Source organism: Eleutherodactylus coqui, chromosome 6, assembly GCF_035609145.1.
Source record: "Eleutherodactylus coqui strain aEleCoq1 chromosome 6, aEleCoq1.hap1, whole genome shotgun sequence".
In the NCBI taxonomy this organism is placed as follows: domain Eukaryota; kingdom Metazoa; phylum Chordata; class Amphibia; order Anura; family Eleutherodactylidae; genus Eleutherodactylus; species Eleutherodactylus coqui.
Window position 1 is genome coordinate 80,237,871 of NC_089842.1, and position 27,163 is coordinate 80,265,033.

At 47.4% G+C, this 27,163-nt stretch overlaps 1 protein-coding gene across 2 annotated transcripts in view; it reads left to right on the plus strand.

Moving 5' to 3' along the window:
- The window catches only part of ETFB (electron transfer flavoprotein subunit beta), a 50,256-nt gene that overhangs the window by 15,260 nt on the left and 7,833 nt on the right, over positions 1-27,163 (plus strand). The window contains exons 2-6 of one of the 2 annotated variants that reach the window (XM_066607048.1): positions 2,913-3,071; positions 20,590-20,748; positions 23,206-23,268; positions 24,765-24,923; positions 26,091-26,289. In XM_066607048.1, coding sequence (XP_066463145.1) covers positions 2,913-3,071; positions 20,590-20,748; positions 23,206-23,268; positions 24,765-24,923; positions 26,091-26,261 — 711 coding nt within the window. In that variant the 3' untranslated portion in view covers positions 26,262-26,289. The remainder of the gene's footprint in view (positions 1-2,912; positions 3,072-20,589; positions 20,749-23,205; positions 23,269-24,764; positions 24,924-26,090; positions 26,290-27,163) is intronic. The other variant, XM_066607047.1, reaches the window with a different exon arrangement.

Genomic DNA, 27,163 nt, shown 5'->3' on the forward strand with positions numbered 1-27,163 from the left:
CTCTCTCCTCTCTTTCAATGTTAATAGCTTCTACTGGTCAAACTAATACTAGTGATTATCCGCTGTCTCATTATGTCTTCTCTCTGCTGCAGTCTTACAAAAACTGGAAAACTTCTGTTTCTGCCATCTACTAACCTACTTAAGGCCATAGTCACACAGCCTTGAGCAAGTTTTGGAGCAACTTCCATCACACAGCACACAGACACTACACATTATATCTTATTCTCGTGTGAGATTTGCATGGAAATAGGACATGTAGTGATCCTTCAAAAATGACTCCACTACAGTATGCATCCATAAATCTCTCCACAGTGCTGCACCAACCTGTATGTCCTCCTTCATCTCTGTCTACTAAAATACTCACGCTCTCCATTCTGCTAGTGACCTTTCACAGAGTTCCTCCTTAATCCAAACCTCCCACACCCGTCTCCAAGAAGTTCCCGAGCTGCTCCAGCTGTCTGGAACGTATTACCTTGGACATTCGGGTTAATTCCTAACACCCACACTTTTAAGTGTGCCCTACCACACTCCATAATATAACTCTTCCCCATTTCATAGAGTCATAGAATTGGAAGGGACCTCCAGGGTCATCAGGTCCAACCTCCTGCTCAATGCAGGATTCACTAAATCATCCCAGACAGATATTTGTCCAGCCTTTGTTTGAACACTTCCATTGAAGGAGAACTCACCACCTCCCATGGTGACCTGTTCCACTCATTGATCACCCTCACTGTCAAATTTTTTTCTAATATCTAATCTGTGTCTCCTCCCTTTCAACTTCATCCCATTGCTTCTAGTCTTTCCTTGTACAAATGAGAATAGGGCTCATCCCTCTGCACTGTGACAGCCCTTCAGATATTTGTAGACAGCTATTAAGTCTCCTCTCGGCCTTCTTTTTTGCAAGCTAAACATTCCCAGATCCTTTAAGCGTTCCTCATAGGACATGATTTGTAGACTGCTCACCATCTTGGTAACTCTTCTCTGAACTTGCTCAAGTTTGTCAATGTCTTTTTTTAAAGTGGGGTGCCCAGAACTGGACACAGTATTCCAGATGAGGTCTGACTAAGGAAGAGTAAGGGGGGATAATCACCTCACATGATCTAGACTCTATGCTTCTCTTAATACATCCCAGAATTGTGTTTGTCTTTTTGGCTGCTACATCACATTGTTGACTCATGTTCAGTCTATGATATATTAGTATACCCAAGTCTTTTTCACATGTGCTGCTGCTTGGCACAATTCCTCCCATTCTAGATCTGCTTTCTTCATTTTTCTTGCCCAGATGTAGGACTTTGCATTTCTCCTTGTTAAATACCATTCTGTTAGTCGCCGCCCCCTGTTCAAGCCTTTCTAGATCTTTTTGAATACTCTTTCTCTCTTCCCTAGTGTTAGCTATCCCTCCTAGCTTTGTGTCATCGGCAAATTTGATCAGTTTCCCATCAATTCCCTTCTCTAAGTAATTTATAAAAATGTTGAACACTGGGCCTAGGGCAGAACCTTGTGGTACCCCACTTGATACATTCTTCCAATTGGATGTGCAGCCATTTATAACCACTCTTTGAGTACGATCAGTCAGTCAGTTGTGAATCCACCTAATAGTTGCCTTGTCAATCCCAGACAAGGTCATTTTTTTCAATAAGTATAGTATGAGATACATTGTCAAATGCTTTACTAAGGTCAAGATATACTATATCCACCGCATTTCCATGATCAACCCAGTCGATGATTCTGTCATAGAAGGAAATTGGATTCGTCTGGCATGACTTGTTTGTTACAAACCCATGCTGGCTCTGGTTAATTACTCCATTTTTATCCAAGTACTTGCATACATTCTGTTTAATACTTTGTTCAAAGATCTTTTCCAGTATAGAAGTCAGGCTCACAGGCCTGTAGTTTCCTGGATCCACCTTCTTCCCTTTTTTGAAGATGGGGACAACATTTGCCCTTTTCCAGTCTTCTGGGACTTCTGTTCTCCAGGAATTTTCAAAGATGATAGCAAGTGGTTCAGCAATATCCTCCGCTGCTTCCTTTAGTATCCAAGGATATAATTCATCTGGACCTTGAGACCTAAATTCATTTAAGTTAGCCAAGTGTTTCCTCACTCTCTCTCTGCTTATAGATAGCCTGCATTCTTTTATTCCCCCAATAGCACAGGGAAGATCAGTTAATGTTCCATCTACTTTCTGAGAGAAAACCGATACAAAATAGGAATTCAACATCATTCTTAACCAATTCACCATTTTCATCTGCCTTTCTGAAATCCAACCTTGAGGTCGGAATCTTCTCAGGTCTTTCTCCCCTTTTCATCCAAAATTCATGGATAGCATGATCACTGCCTCCTAAGGTCCCAGCCACCCTTACTCCCTGTTGGTGAGAATTAGGTCCAAGATAGCAGATCCCCTTGTTTTATCTTCGACCTTTTATCCCTTTACTACAGCCCTCCTCAGATCCTGACCCACCAACGGTATCCCCATACACCCTAGTGCCCCTCACATCTATATATACATAGATACCGGCTCCGACAGCTTTATGTATACGACCTTATTTATCTAAAAGCTGGCTGGAACATTGTACAGAACAAGCACTGCTACCTCTTGTCACCCCTATGTCCTCATAGATGGTAAGCTCTTGTGAGCAGGGTCCTCCTTCCCATCATACATATTGTTTATGGGTTATATACTCTATGTAACTCCTGACTTTCTCTGTACATGTTCCCTCTGATTTATAAATTGTAGCAGAATAGGTTGGCGCTAAATGAATGAAGATTATTAAAAGGGTGGACGGAGGACACTGTTGGGTATTCATTACCGCCTCCATTTAGAGTATACAGCACGTCTTTTTCTCGAGTGAACAGAGGCCGAATATGCAATGCCAATGTGGCCTAATCAGTCGTTGCCTTGTGTGTCCCTCAGGTTCGAGTAAAGCCCGATAAGACTGGCGTGGTCATCGATGGCGTCAAACACTCAATGAATCCGTTCTGCGAGATTGCTGTGGAAGAAGCCGTCAGATTAAAAGAAAAGAAGATAGTCAGCGAGATCATCGCAGTCAGCTGCGGCCCCCAGCAATGTCAGGTATGCAACTTCTGTGACCCCCAAAAGTGTGACCTACATAGGCTACTGCTCCAATAGCGTTGGATATATGTGGCCTCCCCAGGCTCAGATATACAGGTTACCGCTCTCATATGCGGCCTCAACAAGGTTGCAGGCAGCAGCTTTACACTAAATGGCCATTTAAATAAAAGTTTAACTACACTTTTTCAAAAAAAACTGTTGACATGTCCAAAGTTTGATTGGTGGGGATCTGCTTGCTGAGTCCCCCACCAATCAGTAGATCGGAGCAGCAGAAGCTGTCTGCCGATCACTGCTAGATGAGCTCAATAGAAAGTCTTTGGGCCCCTCTACTCTGCTCACTAGCTGAAGACGGGCTCTTAGACTTTCTGTTGAGCTCCTCTTCAGCTGGTGAGCAGAGACAGGGCTCCGCTGAGCACTTCTTTCTAGCGATCACTGGGGGTCCCCACCTAGCAAGAGGTTTTTTTTTTTTAGAAAGTGCAGTTACACTTTAAGAACACCCGTCCTTTCACTGTTGGAGCTTTCCTGTATAGGAATTAGACCTGTGACCCATAAAATCAGGTGAACAGGTTTCCTGTGCATCATTTTCAGTGTGAATCCACATTAGAATTGGAAAATCAAGTGATCGGAGCGATTTCCCATAAGGCCTGGTCATCGGTGCTGCCAACCTTGTGGGGCTTTCTAATGCAGTAGTGTGGAGAGTAAACTGAGAATGATGGGATTGAGTAAAAACATCCAGCAAAAGGGGATCCTGCGGACATAAACACCTCCTAGATGAAAGGGGTCATGGGCACAACCTGTCGTTCCTTGGGACTAATGGGCTGGGACAGTTTCAGTGAGACTCCAGTGGGCAGAAATTGGATCACTGAGGAGTGGGAAAACATCGCCTGATTTCTGTTGTTCCATACTGATGGGAGGGTCAGAATTTTAGGCAATCGGCATGAACCCTGTCTGTCAGGTGTCAATAATTTAGGTACATGGTGTGACTGGGGGGGGGGGGGGGGAAACAACCGTTTTGGCACCCGCCCCCCCCCCCCCCCCCCCGAGTCCTCTGATATCGGTGAATGGACACTGCTATAAATTGCTGTGGTTCCGAAGGCCAAAGTATGTCCACTGTGCTACTATATGGGTGGCTATTCTGTGTATATGGCTATATTTAGTGATTTTGGAAATCTCAAGGAGTCTTCTGCATGATGACACATTACCTTCTGAACCAGTGAAGGAGCATGATGGCTCCCCCTATATGTTGCTGGAGCAGCCGAGATCCGTTAAGATGTCCTTCCCCCTCGTACTTCTATAGGGGAAAGGGAGATTCAGCAAGAGAATTGATATCTGTTAAAGAAAGACCCCCCCCGTTCTGAGTGTTAATCATATTAAAGCATAAGGGCTGCTTCACACGGGTGGGTTTGATTTTTGCACATGCCTCGGCACAAAGTGTGGTGTTTTTTCTTTTTTGCGTATGCGTATCGGCCTTTTTTACTGTACTACCTGCGCTTGCAGGGCACGTTCATTTGCACACAACTGATGAACACTCCTCCTTTAAACGGTTATTTAGCTGAATGAGATCTAGATCTAGTTTCTTTTCCCCCAGATTTGCGCTCGCCTTTGCACACCTCCCATAGACTTCTATGGGGACCTTTTGGTGCAAAAATGCGCAAACAAATGGCGTAAAGAAGGAATTGTGATTGAGTTCTACTCTATGTATTGCGCATGCAAATGTGCCCGTACGTAGGAGGCCTAAGAATGAAATCTGTATTTAAGGCTTCTTTCACATGAGCGCATATTAGCCGTCCGTTTTCACAGCTGGCTGATATGCGCTGTTATCTGATGCATTGGATTCCAATGCATCAGATCACATGGGCGTATTTCTGAGACGTAAAAAGTGCCCGTCCAAGCCAATATAGCGCCAGGCGTTTTTACATTAGGCCCAAAAGATAGTCCTGGAACTCCTATGGGAGCCCATGGCAGTGGCCGTAGGTGGGAGGGAGTTTAGCAGCATGTTCTCCTCCCCCCATGCAGGCTCAACTCTCGTTCCTCCCAGCTCATTCTGTGCAATGGGAGAGGGCGGGGCGGAGATAAGCAACCACCCTCTCCATGCCCCTTGTCCATAGCCATCAATGGGAGGAGGTGGGGCAGACCGGCCCTTAGCCCCGCCCCCTCCCATTGTACAGAACGAGCGAGGAGGAACGAGAGGTGAGCCTGCGATGGGGGAGGGGGGGGGGGAAATGGGCAACGGCCTGGTGAGCTCGGCGCATTTGCGCCGGGCTCACCAGGCAATATAAATGGGCGCACAGACGTTTGATTCACCAGATTTTCCTCTACCAACGTAGCGTATATAGGCAGGCCGTGAAAACAGCTGGCCGATATCCGCTTGTGTGAAAGAAGCCTAAGATTGCAACATCTATAAAAAGGATGTAATGACGACCATCCGTTCCCAAATAATATTTCACTGACGGCCTCTTCTCTGAGGACATAGCCGTCCGTATAAAGCACAGCGACATTTACTAGAATGGTTCCAGTACCATTGCCTCACCCTGCGGCTCGGGCATCCAGCCTTCTCCTGAATTCTGCCTTAAGCAGTAGAGGAGATGCTTCGCCCCTTTAGGCCTCTTTCGCACGGGCGACAGCGATACCACAGTTTTGTACACGCGATTTTTGTAGGGTCGGTGATGCTTTTTTGTGAAAAAAAATTTAGCGTTGCTGCTACCCGCGATTTTATCACGAGGAAGTTATTGGGACTTTCTAATGTTAAAATCGCATTGCACGGAAATCACTAGTTCATGCGATAAACATGGGCTACAAAACATTGCAAATCGCGGCGGTGTAGAGCATGTCACGATTTTGTATTCTCGCAATGTAGCAGCCTACAAAACGTCACGAATGTGAAGGAAAGGATGGGCTTCACATACATAAGACTTGTAGCGATGTCGCATCACGGGAAAATCGCCTGTGTGAAACTGGCCTTAAGGGCTTATTCACACGAGCGTATATTGGCCGCTGTTTTCACGGCCGGCCGATATACGCCACAATCTGATGCATGGGCTCGTCGTATATGCTGTCGGGCGGGTGAAGACAGCTTAGCTCTGCTAATCTGTTTCCCCATTTTTTCCCCCTTGCCAGCTCCCCTCCTCTCCCCTCCGGCTGTTTGCAATGGGAGGGGGCCGGATGGGGCGGAGTTAAGCTCCTATCCCTTGTCTGCAGCCAGGAATGGGAGGGTGTGGGGTGGAGTTTAGCCACCAGCCCCTCCCATTGCAAGTGGCAGAGAAGAGAAGGGGGAGGAAGTTTAGTAGTCACGCTGCTAAACTCCCTCCCACCTCCCTTCTCCGGCCGCTGTCATTGGCTCCCATAGGAGTCTATGGCAGTGGCCGTAGTCCGGCCAGGAAGATAGTTCCAGGACTATCTTTCCTGCCTGGGAATACGCCTGTGTAATCTGATGCATTGGAATCCAATGCATCAGATGGTAGCGTATATCAGCCGACTGTGAAAACAGCGGCCAATGTACGCTCGTGTGAATAAGCCCTATTTTTGTGTTTTGAGAATGTGGGGAGAGAAAAAAAACTAAAACAACTTGTTTATCCATTGGCATGGCTGTCTGAGGACTTGTGTTTTGCAAGTTGTACTTTTCAATGGTACTACTGCTGTGCGAAATAAATAATGCGTCACTTTGATAGATTGGACTTTTATGGACCATACAAAAATAAAACTGGTATTTTAAACGTTTAATACCTCTTACTTCTAATTAATAATAATAATTAATAATTAATTTTTTAAACTGCTGTTTACTTTTTTTTTTTTGAACTTGCGATCATTTGATCGCTGCTACATTACGCAATAGCACAGACAATTGGTTATGGCAGCGCTGGGGGCCTTCAGAAGGTCCCAGGCTGCCATGAGAACAGAATGACGCCTCACAATCTCATCATGGGGCGTTCCTGACACCGCAAAAGGGATTGGGGGATTTTCGGGATTTTGTGAAGCACAAAAACTGACCGACTTCACTACAAGTGTGCGCCTATTTTACACTAGTTTTTGTGTTTTAACAGGTGAGTGTCATCCAAGTGCAATCCATTTTTTTACGTGTATCAAAGAAAAAAATGGAAGGTGTTTAAGACCCCATTTACACTGACAGATGATCGCTGAAAAGTGGCTCAAACGACCGTTTGAATGACAGTTTTGAGTGATCATCTTTGCATAGTCTATAGTAGCTAAGTAGCTACCATAGAATATGCAGCAGGAGCAGGACACAGCTGCTATCTCCCACTGAACTGATTGTATTGGGAGACTTTTATTATTTTAGACCCCATTTACACTTAAAGATAATCGCTCAAAACGCTCTCAAACGACAGTTTCAGGCTGGATTCACACGAACGTATATCGGCTCAGTTTTCATGCCGAGCCGATATACGTCGTCCTCATCTGCAGAGGGGGGGGGGGGATAGAAGAGCCAGGAGCAGGAACTGAGCTCCCGCCCCCTCTCTGCCTCCTCTCCGGCCCTCTGCACTATTTGCAATGAAAGCAGGTGGGATGGGGGCGGGGCTAAGTCCCAAGAATTAGCCCTGCCCCCGTCCCGCCTCTCCCCATTGCAAATAGTGCAGAGGGGCGGAGAGGTGGCAGAGAGGGGGTGGGAGCTCAGTTCCTGCTCCTGGCTCTTCCAGCCCCCCCCCCCCCCCCCCCCGCACATCAGGACAACGTATATCGGCTCAGCGTGAAAACTGAGCCGATATACGTTCACGTGAATGCTGCCTCAGTGACAGTTTTGAGCGAATATCTTTCCATACTTCATACTAATTAGCGTAGATAATTGGATCAGAAGCGGCGCTCCAATGGTGTACAAGAGAATTGAAAACAGAATAAATAGGGAAGGAAACTCACCGCAACTGAACCGGTCCTATGAAATAGAGACCGGTCAGTTCGTGGGTCCACTGGGGCTTTTCAAACCAATTTATGGTAAAATACGTTGGCGGTCCTAAGACATCCCCTAAGGGAGAGCAGCAACGAGGAACTCCGAAACCATCGTGTCAAGGAGGAAAGAAATGTATATTCAGAATAACCAAAAAGACTCACTTAATGCGCTCCGTCCAACCGTATCAAAGTATGAAAATCTTACTTGAAGTGGGGTGCCTGGACTCCTGGCACCCCAATATCCAAAGGAAACAGGGAAATTCCAACGAGGCGGGGGTATTCTTCATAAAACAATTTATTGCATACAGGAACAAGTAGAAGGGGAAGGGGAGAACACACAGTGTTTGTTTGCTATAAATAGGAAGCACTTGACAATTGCTCCCTATGCTTGAAAAAGGCTTGTCAAAAGCCGAAACGCGTTGCGATATCTACTTGTTCCTGTATGCAATAAATTGTTTTATGAAGAATACCCCCGCCTCGTTGGAATTTCCCTGTTTCCTTTGGATATTGGGGTGCCAGGAGTCCAGGCACCCCACTTCAAGTAAGATTTTCATACTTTGATACGGTTGGACGGAGCGCATTAAGTGAGTCTTTTTGTTTATTCTGAATATTCATACTAATTAGCTACTATAGAATATGCAAGTGGAGCGGGACACTGCGCTGGCTGCTAATGAAAGAATACAGCTGTTTTGCATAAACAAACAGCTGTATTCTTCTCCACTCTGACTGCCAGTTTCCCGCTGTGAATTCACAGCAGGACACGGGCACAGAGAATCTTATCCACACAGCTCTGCTGATAACAGCTGATCCCTCAATTCTAGCAAGCTAGAATTCAGCGATCAACGGCTCGTGCACGAAAACTGCACAATGTCCCCGCATTTAGACAGAACGAGAATCGCTCAAAAGATTCTTTTGAGCGAATTTTGTGATTCTCGTTGTGTCTTAATCAGCCTTAAATTGATATAATTGACGGTGTCAAAGCCTGTCTGTGCCTTAATAACCAATTACACAATTACTTAGTAACCTAGTATGTTAGGCTGAAAGAAGACCATGTCCATCCTGTTCAGCCTGTTTCCACCCCACCCTTATTGACTCCATAATGGCAGTCAGAATAATCCCTGGATCAACGTTTGAAAGTTCCTACCTGAATGTAAGGCCCGGATCAAGAACCCGCTGTGCCTTGCATATACCTTGGGGGGGGCTATGTAAGAATGTCTTGGTCTCCTCATTGAAGTAACCGCCTGCAGCGTGGATAATGGCCCTCCATGATTATAAAGCCTTGTGGGGGAGGAGATGCGTCCTAATTGTAGCGTTATAAGGCATTAGTGGCCGCAGAGGAATGAGCTGAGGTTCATCTCCGTCCAGTCCGGTGGGATTTCGCCCTGCGGTTAGGGGTATGGGTAGTGACATCAGCCCCTTGACCCCCCCCTCACATGCACATTTGTTAAAAGGAGAGTTGACGGTGCAGCGGGACTATAAAATATCCATTGACCTAATAAAAGGGCCATAAATCTCATGCATGTTCTAATGGGCCCAAGGATGGAGAACATCAATACAGCATGGATCGGTCTTGTTAACGGCTCCACCGGCGTCTTAATTAAAGGAGACCTCCACTGCTGAATGACGTCCTACATCGCGGTTTAAAGGGACCCTGTCCCTGGGGTCATGCCTTCTGATCCATTGTGGTAGTTCATAATAAACTCACTTTGAGGTGTGATTTGGGAGATCTGAGTCACAGAGGGGCCCCGACGACCTCTGCACCAGCAGCACGTAAACTGACAGCCCTCTGCCAATACGCAGATGGGAGGAGAGGGGTGAGCGCGGGCCACTTTGTTCCAAGTCAAACCTCAAAGTGGTGATGGGTATCTCTGTCCTGGGTTCTTGCTGCCCGTGGTTCAAGCCACGTGAACCTGGTGACCGGTTCCTTAAAAATACAAAATGTTATGTAATTCAGCAAGCACTTTGCTGATGCTCCACTCCCTTCCAAAGCTGCGTTCAGATTCCAACTACTCACTGAGGAGCTCATCGCATCGTGACCATTCACTGTCTGAGTCCACAGGATGTGGATAAATCTGTTCATGCATTTTGAAGGACAACCAACAGAATTTTAAAAGCTGCTTTAGATGCGACTAGAGTATAATATATTGGGAAGAGATTGGGGCGTTGTGGACTAGGTGATAGTAGTTAGCTGGACAACAGCAATGGATCCAACTGCTTCGCCTTCAGCATAGAGACGCACGTACAGGCCAAGGTGCGGCAGCGATACCGCCAAAGTGTGATATGCCGTTCTACAGCCAATCGCGCTACTTCCAGATGAATGTCAGTCGGAGCAGTTTTGCAGCTAGAACTCTTGTTTTTCGTGCTCCAACCATACACCTAGAACATTCTCAGCCGTTTGTGGTAAAGCCTCACATCCGTTGAATGGTGGGCACTGCGTGTGGCTACGGAGCGAGCGCCATGTAGGGCCGTGAAAAACTGACTGTTTTGCATGCATTTTCGCTCCGATTTTCATGCAGTTTCCTTCAGTTACATCAGTTTTTCACGCACTTGTAGTGAATATGCAAGTAGATGTGTAATACACTGTAAAAGAACACATCTGGAACTCATTAGACTAATTAACCATTTCAGTTGGTGCGTCTTTGTTTGCCAGGCTGGTGTAAATCTGCTTAGTTGTCCTATATGGATGTGAAGCCCCCTGTGTAGCAGTAGCTCCACAATGGTAGCTGTGACTGATGCGTATGTTGTCCTCAGCTCAGCCAATGCAGCAGACCTGCAGTAGTGCTATTCACCCCTTATTGGGGAGAACTTCAGTTTACTGTAGGCTGTAAAGTGATATACTGCCTGTTATCGTCTGTGCTGACATCTAGTGGCCATTGCCAAAATTGTCACCACAACTTGTAGAATAAGTGATGCTGTAAAAAGGCATGAAAGGGGTCCGATAGCGTAAAAGGTTGTCCTGAAATGACCAAAGCTGCCGCCGTCCAGGGCTTTCTGAATACTATCTGTCTCCAGCATGTGTATAATGTACTGCAGGGCATAAGCATACGGATTCAGCCTCTGCATCTGACTGTCTCGGGTATAAATGGGACACCTGTTTGCCCGTGGCATAGTGGCTGTGCCTGGTATTGCAGCTCAGTCACTTTCACTAGAATGGGCCATGTGACTGATGACCATGAGGAGAGGTCATCATGCTCACCCAAGCACTGCGGCCTTTACAGTCAGCGGGGTTCCCAAGCAGCGGACCCTTTCCGATCAACTATAGGATAGGTCATCCATAGTTTAGGTCTGGAAAGCCCCTTTAAATCTAAAAAAAAAAATCCTCCATCCATTGACAGCAAGCAGAGAGCTTGAAATTGGTAAGAATCTGAAGTCTATTAGAAAGCTGTAGAACCCTGATGCCGCTGGGATTCAGTATACAGGAGAGGCCATTGTATGTACATGTGTCATTCGTGTCCCTTACATGTTCTCTGCCTGCACTCCTTCCCTCTGTAATTGGCCAGTGTGAAGCGCTTGCGGTGACTGGGGGGGGGGGGGGGGGGACACCGCTGATGAACAACCGCCAAGTCCTACTCCTGAGCCCGGCTGGAGAGCAGCGGCGCCCCCCCTAGCAGTGCAGGAATGAGAAGCTAATTTAATCTTCAGTAATGTGCTTTTAAACATGCTCGGGGGTCCGTGCCGCTACCCAGAGCTGCGAAAATGAACCTGCCTGTCGCTGCGCCAGAAAAATACTTTGTCCCAGAAGTCAAAGTTAAAGGTGGGGAGCGAGAAGAGCGAGGGGGGAGAGAGCGCTGTCGCTTCTCATTACAGCGGAGGACTTTACGGGTTCCCTGGTGGTGGCGGCGCGGGGGCAGTAATTGGCGTTATTGATGGATTTGTCTGAGGGATCAGTCAGAGAACAGAGTCCTGGGGGCCCGAGGGCTCTCGCTGCCGCGCACACCAGCCTCCCCGGATAACATTACACACAGGCGCTGGACACATTCATCATACAATTCACACTCATCGCTGCTGGTACCCTGCGGGGCCGACCAGTCCCCTCACTAAAAGGGGCAGCAACTGAGAGGAAACGTAGCAGAGCCGGATCGCTTCTTTAACTCTTTGGATCGACCATTTATATCCAGTCCTATGTAAATCCACATATTGTGATACCACCATGAGCGTCACTGCTACATCTGACGGCCTCAGCTCTGCTACATCTGTACACTCCAGCACCTGGATGTCAATGAAGAATGGCTTGATATGTCCTTTTTGTATTGGGATTAGATTGAGATGACGTTCAGGGGTCTGGGAAAGCTGAGTGAGAGCAGAAATAATGGCTATATTGGTTGTCACTCTGCTTTTCTCAGGAACAGAAATGATAATTCAGCAAGCATGCACAGCTCTCTCCCTCGGCGCGGCGAGGGTTAAATCCTTCCCGGCGTTCTGCTCCCTCGATAATGGAGGCTGTAAATCCTCCCGCTCATTTGTGAGCCTTTCTGTCCCCGGCCAGGACGGTGACCCCAGCTTTTCTCCTGCCCCGACCAGCTCTCTCCGGAGCGCCGCGGTTTTCAATTGAGGTTTTTTTTTCATGTGTGACCTGAAGCGGCGCGGGATCCCTGCGGCCGGCGCTCCCTTAACAAACTGGCCTCGCTCCAGGCCGAAAGCACAACTTCAGCAAAGCCATTCCAGAAGCAGAATTGATTTTCCAAATTCTTGGCTTCAGGAAAAAATAATTTAAGCGTCTCGGAGAAGTGAAGTCTCCAGCGCGATGGTTCTAGAACCGCCCCCGGCCGAATCCTCTCATTAGGTGCGCCGATGCGGATCGGGGTGGACAGGTGACCCAAATACGGCAGGAAGATTCCTTTAATCCACCGCTAATGGGGCCTAATGGATTATCAGACGGCCATTGGAATGTGGGATGTAGGAAGTGATCACAGCAGCGTTCTGCTTCTCTGTTTCAGTTTAAGGCAAAGCGGATGGAAAGCTGAACTAATGGAAACCGCAGTTGTTTTTTTTTTTCTTTTTTAATGGATCCTATAGACGGATCTGTCAATAAAAGACAATTTTTGTTGGTGTTTTCGTTTTGTTCCGTTTACATCTGTTTTTTATATTTTGTCTTCCCTTCTTTGAGTGTTCATTCCTCGGATGGTCATGTGATCTCCGTTCTGATCAGCTCAGATTTTACTTGGGGTTCTGCCTTCATTTCCTAGTCAAATTCTCACTCTGTATGATGCTATTACATGGGTCGACCACAGAAACTGCCTAGAGGACTACATGGGCACTCCTGTCACACTGTTCTAATAGAGGAGATCACAGCTCAACCTTCTGACTGTATACTTTATGGCCTGTAGCTTATTTAGGTGACTATAGAAGGTAATGATAATTAAGCTGTCCCCATCATTAGTCAAAGATAGTACAGCCTCATCTAATGCTGTGCTGATGTATCATTGGATAGATGTGAAAGTGAAGCTCAGAAACTTCACCATCAAGACGGTGGCTGATAAGCATCAGACAGGAGGCTGCACTGCAGGGAAGTGGCTGCAATACACAGAAGAGACCCCAGAGTGTGACAGGCAATCGGGTGAAGGGCAATGGGGAAAGAGTTTTAGCTGGATCAGCCTTTTACTAGTGAGGGTAAAGAGACCAGGGACCGCAGTAAGGACTCCATCTTTGCCTTTTAGGATTGCCTGAGTTTCCTCGTTTGGTCCCCTCCACTCGGTCTTCTGATTTACCCTCCTATGATTTTGCAGTTGTGTGCTGGACAAATGCTGGCTTATTAGACGACACGTATGACTGGGTTAAAAGTTTTGTACTGTGCTTGGCAACCAAAAGTGGGACCACAGCTTCCCAAGGGGCCTCCTCTAAGGGTCCTTTTACATAGCCGATTATTGGGCCCGAACATTCCTCTCAACTCTTATGTGCCTGTGTAAGGGGGCAGGCTGTCAGCTGTCACATGGTGGTGCTTGGTAGTACATCTCCCCGTGTGAGCAGGGAGGAGCACAGCCAGCCTATGGGTATGAACGGTCGTAGAGGAGTAGGGATTGTTCGTCCCCCATAAGCAGATTCCCGCCTAATGTAAAGCCTGGTTCAGACACAATGATTATTATTTATTATTTAATTTTTTGAGCGATAATCTTTTTTTTTTTTTTTTTTTTTACAGCGCAAGGTGATCGCTCAAACGTTGAGTGATTACTTTGCGCTCCGAGCGGAGGATGCAGAAGGCAAACAGGGCCGCTTGCCTTTGCATCCAGCTGTTCTCTGCTCGGAGCGCCCAGCTGTTATACAGCTGAGTGCTCTGAGCGGGGTATACAGAAGACAAGCAGGGCCGCTTGTCTTCTGCTTCCAGCTGTTCTCTGCTCTGAGCGCCCGGCTGTTATACAGCTGAGCGCTCCAAGCCGGGTATGGAGAACAGAGCTGGACCGCTGTTTTCTTCATACCCCGCCTGTGATCAGGGAACGGGATACAGCTGAAACAATAGTATCAGCTGTATCCCGCTGTGAATTCCTGAGCATGCTGAAAGGTTAGCGATCAGCGATGGCTTAACGAAAACTGCAAGATGTCACTGCAGTCAGACACAACGATTATGGCTCAAAAGATGGCTTTGAGCAATTTTTGAGCGAAAATCGTTGTCTAAATGGGCCTTAAGGGAAAATGAAATGAGCGCCGATCAGTGGCCTGAACCCTGCATTGTGTAAACGGACCGCACGTTCAGCAGCGGGGAAAATACTTTTCTGCATTATTGGTTTTAGGCTGGATTATCGTCGCGGGGAATGCAAAAGGGGACTTGATGTCTTTCTGGAGAAGGATATTACAGGATATAAATTTTAGTTTAAGTGTCAATCCTGGTATACAGGCAGGTAGGAACTATTAGGGGTTGATCCAGGGAACAGTCTGATTGCCATTAGGGAGTCGGGAAGGAATTTTTTCCCCAAAAGAGCCAATTGACTTCTGGCCTTGGGGTTTTTTGCCTTCCTCTGGATCAACACAGTAGGATAGACAGGCTGGACTAGATGGACAATGTCTTCATTCGGCCTTACATACTATGTTACTATGTTACTATGTTAATGCCAAACGCCGGTGGACAGGCAGCCCTAGGTGAATGTAGTTTTCTTCAGTCGCACCCAGAGCTCCTTTCACAGATCTGGTTGTCCTTGTAAACTGACAGCAGTTCTGCTCCAGCTTTCCATCAGACATGGGGATTAGTAGCTCAGTTCTGTGTAACGGCCATCAGTGCACCAGCAGAACTCTTGGTGCAGCTTTGGATGTGACTGCAGTAGATGGATTAGCATGCTGTCATTTTAAAATTCTAATAAAGTAGAGTTTATAAAGCAGGACCCAGGAGTCGGTACGCTGATCCTCCGACTTCAGTATTACCAGGCTCTGACTTCACCGCCATGTTACACATTTTCTCCAAACTTGACTATAAAGATTAACTACAAAATCTTTCATTTTTCAAAAAGTGCAAATCTCCTTTAGGCCCCGTGCCACGGCCGGCTCGGATTCCGACTGTGGTCTTGCAGCGGAATCAGACCCTGAGCCCCGGCATTGACCCCACGTACCTGTCCGTTGTCCTCTCTCTCTGCTCTATGGATGTGCTAGCTGGTGCGCCGCCACACATGCACTGTGCAGAGAGTCGCAATGACCGGATCCGCCACGACTTGCAGTGGGACAGATGGCTTCCATTGACTGCAAATACGGCCGTGGGCATTGGGCCTAAGGCTACCTACCGACAGGCGAGGGCGATACTGGCCAAGAAACTCAGCCCGATATCACGCCCGTGAACGTGCGATTTACGCCTCACATCTGATATTCCACGTGATAGAGGATCAGAAGTGTTTGCCATTGATGTCAGTGGGAGACCTCGCGTCGCACTCTTATGCGCATGGCGCGGCATGCGATGCATTAAAGGTCCCACTGAAATCAATGGGTGATCGTTGTGAGGAACGTGAAGTAACAGGACGCGCCAGGATTTTTGCGCGCACCGCGGAAAGCACTTCCTAGTTCTTTTTTTCATATAGTTTCCACAGAAACGGGCATTGAAAACTTATTACATGACCTGCAAGTGTGATCCGTTTTTGCAACACTCCCATAGAAAATGAGCGATTCTTGGACTGTTAACCTGAGTGAAGAATAGTCTGTGTGCATGAAGCCATTCAGATTTGGGTTCTGACCTCCTTGGAATCGGATGGAACCTGAATGGGAGCGTCACCCGTGTGACTACATCCTGAATCTGGGACCGAAGTGGGATTAGTTCTGGCCTGCGTTTCATGGTTTCACCAGCAGGGGGCTCTGTCCACTCCTGGGTTGCTGGAAACGACTGTTTAAGCAGATTTGTTCCACCTCCTTACTCTTTATGGAAATGGATGGCACACTGTGCCAGGTGCTGCGTGGATCAGACACCTGCCAGGTCGCCCTCACGTAGAGGAGGAAGCCTAAGTAAATCCAGCTGCACGTCTTAAGTAGGAAGACGGCTTGGACTCTCCGAAATCTTCCCCGCTGTAATCCAGGCTTGCCTCCTATTTTGGGTAGCTGTGAATACAGAATTTCTAGTTTTTCTATTCTAGACATAAACTGGTGGTACACTTGTTCTTTACTTAAAGGCGTCCATACAGCTTATCCCCCTCCTTGTAGACCAGCCATTCCAGACGGAGGGCTTCTTGCAATGATTCTCGGTCCACTTTAAGAGTCTGCATGCATTTATTCTGTGAGGCGAGGGTTAAATAAAAGCAAATTAAAGGTTGGCCCTGCTTACATGGGGTTATGGAGCTTGCAGAGTTCTGAGAAGCCGTGTAACCCCCTCTAGATCCCACAAGCTCAGTTTTGCTCGTCTGCCCGGACTACAAGCACAGATCTGCTGATCCCCTCTGCCCTGTGTATCCTGCCCAGCGGCAGGCTGATCCTCGCATCTCGTGACCGAGGGGCTCACAGGACCAGTCCGCCAGCACCCGGCCCCTGGCATCCAATCCACGGCTCTGCAGCGGAGAACTATCCACTGCTGCTCGGCAAATGCAGGCCGGACGGGAGACGCTTCTGTTGCTCGCCATGCGTTAAACCCCGCAGAGGACACCCTGCAAATACACTTGTATCACATCACTTGTGCCCATAATCGGGTATTACTCCCACAATCATTAGAGACTTCACTGATGCATGAACAGAATGCCAGTCCGCTAGTGGAGACTGACACAAATACTGTCCAGGGAGAGTGTAGCTGCAGGATGATCAGGTGTAAGGCTATATTATTATTGTAAGGCCAAGTATTAACAATACTTGCCCATCCTATAGCCAGCGCTGTGGTCCTGCGGTCCCTTTGGTCTTTATTTGTGAAGACTACCACCTAACTCCTGCAACCAATCAGGCCACAGCGGTCAGGTGGTGTTCTGCTGGCGTCATGGCTCCCAGCATCTAAGTGGTGATGCTATGAGAATAGCACATGACCACTGCGGCCTCTGATTGGCTGCAGCAGTCAGGTGGTAGCCAATTTAAACCATATCCCGGAAGGGGCTGTAGAGCTGGATTACCAGAGTGGAGGACAGATCAATTTATAAACAATGGCCTGGCCCTCCTGGACAACCCCTGTGGGAAGTTTCATTACAGCTCCTATCAGTGGCTGGAGGAGGCCGAATTTTAACTTGTTAATGGCTTAATAGAATTTTAAAAGGATGATTTTAATTTTTTCCTTTTTCCTTATTATTATTGTTGTGATGCTTTTGTTATACGCCATCTTTAATACACCGTGACTGCGGGTGATTATTTTGCTCTTCCCAGGCCTCCTCCTGCTGTCACCCCCATTGTCCTCTTCCTTTCACCCGTTGCCATCTCATGCCTTCATCCATTTTTCTCCTCTCTCCTCCGACTCCTTCTCCGTCTCCCTCCTCTGGTTAATGATTCAGAAAGCCTGATTCAGATGGTATCTGTTCGCTCCCTCCTCCGCCTTTTAAATGTCAGCGTGGCGAACGCACATCTTCCTGAGCGTGCAATGCTCTCGGACAGGGCGCCGATTAGCAGATTTCGCATTCGGCATTGTCGTGGCTAGGAAGCGACAATCACGCTTCCCCTGTTTCATTTCCCTGGCACTCGGTGCGGAGCAGACGTATCGGAGATGATTACCGCATCTGTCAGACGCTTTTTGCGCCTGTTTTTTCAGAAATGGTGACCTTGAACAGCGCCGTCTTGTGCTGCGGGCGCAATGCCGTCACGGTTTTTTAATTCCTTTTTTTTTTTTTTAATTCTTTAAATGTATTTTTTATAATGGAAGTAAAATGTTTTTTTTTTTCCCCTCCTTTTTGTAGGCACGGTATCGTAGCGCGAGCGATCTGTAGATGGCGAGCGGCGCACACCAGGGCCTCGCTTGTTTTGCATGCGGTGACATAGCCTATAGGCTATTCATTCCTGTATGCACATTCAGCTCGTCTATCTAATCCTGTTACCTGACCCATGGGAAATAGAGAAAATTGTCTGAGCCTTGTGATGGAGGAAAGACCTGAGCGCAACGCCTTAATTACAGTCTCCTTTTCCAGGCGTCTGATATGTGTTCTATCAGAGAAATAGCGGATACTTAGCTCCCCGCTGCTTCTTGTTCTGCTTTTAATCGGAATACTGCACCAATGTCATTTACACCCGGAGTCGCTAAATTAGCTATAAATCCACACTATTACGTTCCAGCGCTGCCAGACTCCGAGGTGTTCTGTAATAGTAAAATATATGATTAAACCTATAGGGCAGGCTTCATATACACAGATTAATTCCACCTCCACCATCGATGTTTTATGATACAAGCCCTTCTTGTCTCCTGACTCTTTCTTATGCTGGGGACCTGTTTTATTTTAAGTGGATGCAGTACTGCATGTGGCCTGTAGGTGTCAGTGATGCTTCAGTATAAATGGCTCAGCTGGAAGCCATAGGGCTGTGAATCTAAGACACTTCTCAGACTATAGAGGAATTGCGTGAAGGGGTTGTATTTTCTAAGTCAACAGAGAGAGTTGTGTTAGGGACTATATGGTTACCTGTAGAAAACAAATTCTTCACCCACTGCTATAAAGTGCACTGCAGAAGCTCTGCTTGCTGTAGGTGAATAGACTTTCTTGTTTACAGCCCAACTCTGTACAGGCATTTTTTGATCCTTGTCCTTAGGATAAGTCATCCATAGCTGATCGGCTGCTGCCTGGGACCATGACAGATCAGCTGTCACTAACGCAGGGCTTTACAGGGTGGAAACTGATGCTCCGACCCTTCTGTAGTGGCCGGCGCTGGTAATTGCATGCACAGCGATCATCATGTGGTCATTTTTTTTTATTTTAAAGGGGGTTTTCTGATTTGTAGAATTTTTGTACAACCGTCTCCCCACACTAACATAACTATTCGGCATATTCTCTCCTCTCCTGCTGTGTCTGGTCTTTGTTGTTGGCTGCCGCTCCTGTGACTTCCTGTAAACGGACTGGGGCCGCCTGTAAATGTGATGTCAGAGGGGAGACCCGGAGCAGCGGGGTGAGACCCAGCAGGAGTCCGGAGAGCGGAGTGTATGCTCGTTATGTTGGAGCATGGGGAGCTTGTTGTACCGAAATTCTACAAATCCGAAAACCCCTCTTAGGAGAGCAGTGCCTGCAGTGCCCAGCGCTGCCCGTTACACTGGAGCAACTGCTTCCACTCTGTAGAAGTGAGAACAGCTAATCCATCAGGGTCCCGAGCAGCGGACCCCCACCGTTCAACTGTTGGTTAAATTAAAAATTGCCTGGAACCCCCTTTTAGGGTGGTTTCACACTTGTGCCGGGGATTCTGCTTTCACGCTCTGTTCGGAATGGTCCCGTCACGGGGCGGACTAGTCAGTGGGGTTTGGCACAGCTGCCTGGTTTTGGGGTGGATGAAAGCGGTGCATGCAGCGCTTTTTCTTCCACTACTTGCAGTCTGATCTGCAGCTGAACCGCCGGCCGGAGATTCCAACGCGGAGGGTTTGTTACAGTTGTATCGTGAGTGCAGGCAATCCTCTGTGAGCTAAATGGCAATAATATCCCTCCTCTGCTGATCATTTGCTACAATGTGTCAGCCTGGGGATTGGATACCATTGTTAACTGTATTGCAAGTGAAATAACCCCCTGTAGCCTCATGCCCCATTAGGCCTGAACGACAATCGGGTAAATGACTGCACGAGCGCGGGCATCACCGCTAAGGTCGCTAGCGCTCGTGTGGAGTGTTTTGACAGGCAGGGTTCGTCGCTGGATTGCGGGCTCCTCGCTCAGTGCTTCACCGCCTATATGAAGTGGGGAGTGTTGTCGCGCAGCGAGAATCCAGCGATAACGAGAAGTGAATGAATAGTAAGTGTCTTATTTTTAATTTACACGGGGCAATTATCACTTAATTTCGTTAATTTGAATGAATTTTGAGCGATAATCGTCCCGTGTAACTGGCCCTTTAATAGCCCGACTGCTACAGTGTATCAGTGCAGTTACACCTAACTGACTGGGAGGCTGTGCATACAGGGCCAAAGCTTCCATTCACTGGCAGCAGCAGAGATCGTGAGCATGGAGAGAGATTGAAGCAAATATAATGATCAATCGTCGTTTAATTTCAGTGAAGTCTGCTGTAGTGTTGCATCGACCTTTGCATAAAACCTATAAATATAGGGTCTGACTTATTTCTCTCTTTTCAGGAGACCATCCGAACTGCATTAGCCATGGGAGCCGACCGCGGGATCCACGTAGACGTGTCTGCAAAGGATGCAGAAACTCTCGGACCTTTCCAGGTCTCTAAGGTCCTGGCGGCGCTGGCCAAGAAGGAGAACGTGAACCTGGTGCTCCTGGGAAAACAGGTATGTGATGTGTGTGCGCCTCCGTCATTACAGCCCCTCCGCCTGATAATGGATCTAGCGGCTCTCACTCCCACACCTCCACTAGCACCCTGCTGGCAGTCATAGCCTACTGCGGTTATATCCTAGGAGGAGGACAAAGTTAATATGTGACAAGTGTCTGGCATCACGGTAATGAATCCTGCTATCTCGGGGTAGTAAACAGCCCTCGGGGCTTTATAGCAGACTCCTACTAATGTCATGTGCAAATACTGTTGGACTTGTACCGGCCGACTGCTGGGCTCCGGAGGATGAAGACCGTTGCCCGCAGAAGCCCTCCGGCTGCTCTTTTATTTAATTCTCAGTAATATTTATTGCAAGTGTATCTGATCACCCAGCTTTCCCTGGCTCCTGAATGGCAAGTACTTTGTTCAGAGTTTTAGGGAATCTGGCTGACAAGCGGTCTGTGTGATGGGGATTTTTTTTTTTAATTATTGCATTTACTCACTAGAAAAGGGTAAAACTTAAAGGGGTTGTCCCGCGCTGAAACGTTTTTTTTTTTTAATAGCCCCCCCCGTTCGGCGCGAGACAAACCCGATGCAGGGGTTTAAAAAAAAAAAACGGATAGTGCTTACCTGAATCCCCGCGCTCCGGTGACTTCTTACTTACCTTGCGAAGATGGCCGCCGGGATCTTCACCCTCAGTGGACCGCAGGTCTTCTGTGCGGTCCATTGCCGATTCCAGCCTCCTGATTGGCTGGAATCGGCACACGTGACGGGGCGGAGCTACGAGGAGCCGCTCTCCGGCACGAGCGGCCCCATTCAGAAGAAAGAAGACCGGACTGCGCAAGCGCGTCTAATCGGGCGATTAGACGCTGAAATTAGACGGCACCATGGAGACGAGGACGCTAGCAACGGAACAGGTAAGTGAATAACTTCTGTATGGCTCATAATTAATGCACAATGTACATTACAAAGTGCATTAATATGGCCATACAGAAGTGTATAACCCCACTTGCTTTCGCGGGACAACCCCTTTAAAAACTGCTGAGTTGGACTGAAAAGGAAGCTTTGGGTCCTCTTAGACGGGACGATTGTAGGGCGCTTATGTGCACAATGGTCACTCCTGCGCTTTCACACAGGAGCAATAATTGTTCAGTGAACGGAGGCAGAGCGCATCGGAGGTCTCTTCCGGCCGCCGGCCTCCATTCAAAGTAAACAGGCAGTTATTCATAGATGAACAGGCAGATCATCGTTCATTTTTTTTATTTTTTAAGGTATGCACAAATCTACCGTTTTGTGCGCCCACTCAGACGGCCCGAGCTCAGCGCATTTACGCCGAGGTCAAGATACTGTCGGACAGGGAGGAGACGGCTCAGCTTTGCTGGACTGCTGTCCCCCTTTCCGCCCCTTGACTGCTCTTGGCAAGGGGAGAGGGCAGGACGGGGATAAGAGCTAATGTGCTAAGCTTCTGCCCCTTATTGGCAGCCAGCAATGGGAGAGGATGGGGGGGGGGAGCTTAGCATCTAGCTCCCACCCCTTTCCAATATAAACAGCTGGCAAGGGGTGGAGAGAAGGAAGAGTCACGGTTCTAAACTACCTCCCTTCTCCGGCAGCTGTCATAGGGCCCCATAGGAGTCTATGCAGCGGCTGACGTTTTCCAGCCAGGAAGATAGTTCTTAGGACTATCTTTCCTGGCCGGCGTAAAAGCGCCTGGCTAACATGCGCTAATTTTGGCACGCTGGGCACTTTTACGTGGCAGAAAATCGCCCATCTGATCTGATGCATTGGAATCCAATTAATCAGATGGTAGCGTATATCGGTTGGCCGTGAAAAGGGCAGCCGATATACGCTCATGTGAATAAGCCTGACAGGTGGGATTCTGCACACAGCCCCAAATTATCCTAGCACCTCATGTACTGGGCCCATCACAGCGTTTACATGCTGTACTCTTCTCTCATCAGAGCCCCTGTATTCTTCTCGCCCCCAGTCATCACAGCCCCACTCTCCAGCGTCCTGCACACTCCACTCGCCCTTCCTCCCACCCCCAAAAAAAGCCGGATAGTGGCTTAATTGGATAATTTTGATTTCACCATTCTGACAAACGTTAGAATCGTGCCTTAGCAAAATGGCAATTAATCAAATTAGTTTGATTAATTGCCCAGCCCTACTTTATGGTGACTGTTTCCTATACTTGTCTGCGATTCTCTGATAACCAAGCACATTTGAATATGACCCTTCACTGATGAAATTAAGGGGCATAACGCACATTTCTAAACTGTTTTATGCCACTTTCTGGCATGAAAAAAGGCAGTTGCAATTTTTTGTGCAGTGAAGGTAATAACGGACAAGGGATGAGTTCCTGCTCACATGGGGCGAGGGTCCTGTATGTTGTATCACCCTCAGGGCAGGGCGCTCTGCCAGTCTCTGATCATACTGTATGGTGACTTAGCTCAGCACTTTCTCCTGTCTTCTCTTGCAGGCTATTGATGACGACTGTAATCAGACTGGACAGATGACTGCTGCTCTGCTCGACTGGCCGCAGGTACCTCCAGCAGGGCTGGGCACTCTTACACTCGGCAAGAAAGATCAGGGCATTAACCCTTTCCAATCCACTGTCTGACGTCTAAATACATTCTGATTGAAGACTGTACAGCTCTGATGTCGGAAGACGTCCGGCAGGGTATTCTTACTGCAGATTACTGGCCGCTCTGTTGTCAGGGGCCTCTCCAGCATGTCACATGCCGCAGTACTGGCTCTAGCCAGCAGATGGCACCATTGTATAATGGCAGAAAAAGAAAGCCCCTTAGGAAACCCAGAATCCAAAATTGGATTGCAAAGGGTTAAGGAGCTTATTTACTAATACCGTCTAACGGACATCGCAGCTCGCTCCTCCTCAGCATGTTTAGACTCCGCCATCCTCGCTCACCTGTGGTTCATGGTTTCATATTCTTGGTTTCATATTCTATGTGGAACATTGAACGATCCGTGTTTAAACTGTCCAATAAGTGCAGAAGTCGGCGCTGATTTTTATGCCGGCTGAAACTAGACAAAGAGTGAGAACCTCGCGATTCTCGTTTGTTGTTCAGTCATTGGCTGGATGTGGAATGATAATAATCATTCCCTCTAAACGCAGCATTATTTTTAAAACCCACCCGGTTTATTAAAGTAGCTTTGCTAAATGATAGATCTGTTGAAATAAGACTTTCTAGTCTGTTTAGATCACCTTTTTGGTTCGCTAAAAAAAAAATTGCACCAAAATCGTGGTGCAAATCTTTTGCACAATATCGGCCACACCCCTTTTATTTATTTATTTATTTATTTTTATACAAAGGAATGTCCCTTTGTTGGACAAAGTGGAAACATTCTCTGAAAGTGTCTAAAACACATAGTAAATGTGGCGCAAAGCATGCTGGACAGTTTTCTGGTGCAATTTTTAATAGTAAATAAACCCCTGATTGTTTGAGTATTAAGGTCCATTTACACACACAGATAATCTTTCAAAAGATTGAAAGATCAGCGATCGTTTTGAATAAAGTACTAATGGGTACTAATTGCTATTAGTACTTTATCAGCTTCATTTGCATGCAAATGAGCTTCTGGGAGCTGTTGCAGGAGGTCTGAGCTCTGTAGTTGGCTCCACTGTTAACCAGTTACAAGAGAAAACAATGTAATCTCTAGCTCCCTGTGGAGAATTCAGCACCATGGACAGCAGACAGGGTGTGCCAGTTCTGCGAAGGGGCTGACAGTTGAGAACAGCTGATACAATGTTATCAGCTGTAATCAGCTCTCCGCAGGCAGAGCACAGCCTGCGGTCCTGCTTATCAGCTGTTCTGCTGAACGATGGTTTTCAAGCAGAACTAAAATCAGTCACTCGGCAGAAGGCTGCACTAAGTTCAATCAGATGATGAGATTATGTGACAACCCTTTTAATGGGGTATTCCGGGTACTTAACCCCCATTAATACTGATGACCTATCCTGAACATATAGGAGCAGAATCTATACAATCTCCCTTATTAATATAGATGTCATTTCTTTAGGCTACTTTTGCATCAGAGGTGAAAGTGGAAGGTGAGAAGTTAATAGTGATCCGGGAGGTCGATGGCGGGTTGGAAACCATCAGTGTGAAGCTTCCAGCCGTAGTGACTGCTGACCTGCGTCTAAATGAACCACGTTACGCTACTCTACCCAACATCATGGTAAGATGAGGCTGTACTGCCACGGCTGAGGATAGGTGGCGCTGTGTTTGAGCCATGAACACAGGTACAACCTGTGGATGGAGGGAAGATATACTGTATAAGAGATGGGCATATTAAGCAGGAATTAGCGGGCTATGATCTTTATCCGGGGCTTTGTGTACAGCTCATGCGAGGAGCAGCCTGTTTACATAAGCTCTAATTAGTGGCGATGCCCCGACCGTGAACCGTGCGCTCGCAGCTCAATATTCCGAGGGAACGTGGAGAAAAATTGTGTTTCACATCTGGATGTATTTGTATAATGAGCCTCCTGGAAACGGGGAGACGTCATTTCTATAGATACATGACCTGTAAACTAGATGCAAGGCCGATCCTGCTCTCCCCTGTCAAGGCTCTCATTGTTAACCCTTGAAAGGTGGCGGTCGTTATTAACCTTCGTGCGTCAGGACACACATTTACGGTGTGCGGGGTTTGTATGGAGCAAGATCGGGAGTCGATCCCGCTCCATACATGGTGGGTGACTGCTTTCTTGTGACATGCGTGAACACTAATCGGGGCTGTTCTCCGTTCTGAAGGTGGCATTTAAATGTCCTGATTGGTATTTCAGGATAAATGGCCACATCATTAAGGGGTTAAAGGGGAGGAATTTTCCATCAAAGGCAAAGTAATAAAACAAAGTGCATACATCTCATAGAGGCATCTGATTTGGGGTGGAGGGTGGGGGGGTGCAACTGTTTCTGGGGCCCAATCCTGATTGGTTACATCACTTTTGCTATTGACTGGGGCATCTGTGCAAAACAAGAGGACCTGCATTGTTGGCTAATTAGTGGGTGGGGAAGGCTCATTAACAAAAGGGTGAAACTAAACCTCAGGTCCTTCTGTCTTTGGTAACAAAACCAGACATCCTAACGAGGTTCCCTTTAGATTTTTGCTATGGGATGTCTATGTTTGCCTGGTGCTCTGGCAGCAGGGCCCTGAAGCGCTTGTGGGAAACCCTTTTAGTCTTATGTCCTCCTGGGTTGCACGCAGAGTTGTTAATGACATCGTTCACTGAAGAAGTGTTAGATCAACTTTCTATTGTTGTTTGGGCGTTATCGCTACCTGCAGTTAGTGTAGATACTGCAGCTGACGGCTGTTTGCATCTGATGGTTTTTCTTTTTAATCTCTTAGAAAGCCAAGAAGAAGAAGGTTGATCAAGTGAAGCCATCAGACCTCGGGGTGGACATCACAAGCCGTGTACATATACTGAGCGTAGAGGATCCGCCGCAGAGACAGGCCGGTGTCAAAGTAGAAACTGTAGAGGACCTCGTGAGCAAACTGAAGGAGAGCGGCCACATATAGGAAGCGCTGATGGTGATGCCTTTATATTGTGCTCTCACTTGTACTGAAGGGTTAATTTCTGCACCTTTTTTAATATACTCTGTTTGAATTCCTCACCATTTTCACCATCTCTGCTTGCTGTCATCCAGAGACTGAAAACTTGTAGAAACCTAATAATACTTCTCACAGCTGTAGGTTTGCTAGATTTGTATCCAGTCTTAAGGCATCATGTCCACGGGCACGCACGGTTTCCCAGTGCAGAATCCCGCAGCGGATTCCAGCCATGCCCGCAGACATGAGGCCAACCTGTCCAGACGCAGCATGGGTCTCCTCTGTCGCAGTCGGATCTTCTTTCCTCTGCATGGCGGACGTTTTCGGGACATGGTTTTTTCTTTTTTTTTTTTTTTTTATTCCTGCTTTCTTGTGGATCCGCGGCTGTGTTGTGGATCAGACAGCTTTCATTGGCTTCAATGAAAGCCGTCCATGCGGGAAAACCGCAGAAAATGCTGCAGGTGTTTTTTTACCACGCCTGCAATCTGCACGCCGGGGAAAAATGGCATCCGCAAGTATTTAATTACTTGCAGATACCCAATGATTCCTTATGGGAGTGGATCAGACGCAGGAGACCCGCACAGATTTTTAAAATCCATTTTCCCTGTGGACATGAGGCCTAAACAATTATCTGTCCGCTAAACAGCCAACTCCAGATTGATAACCTTTTATCTGCAGTGATACATTGTAGCAGCACTAAGGTAGGGTTGTTCATAAGGATACAAAAACCTCTTTATCGTGGGGTTCCTTCTGCTTTTAGTTAGCTTAGTTCATCTACTAATAGTGGTATTTAGATCAAGTGTAATATCCCTTTAAAGCAGTGTTCCCCCAACTCCAGTCCTCGGGGACCACCAACAGGTCAGGTTTTCAGG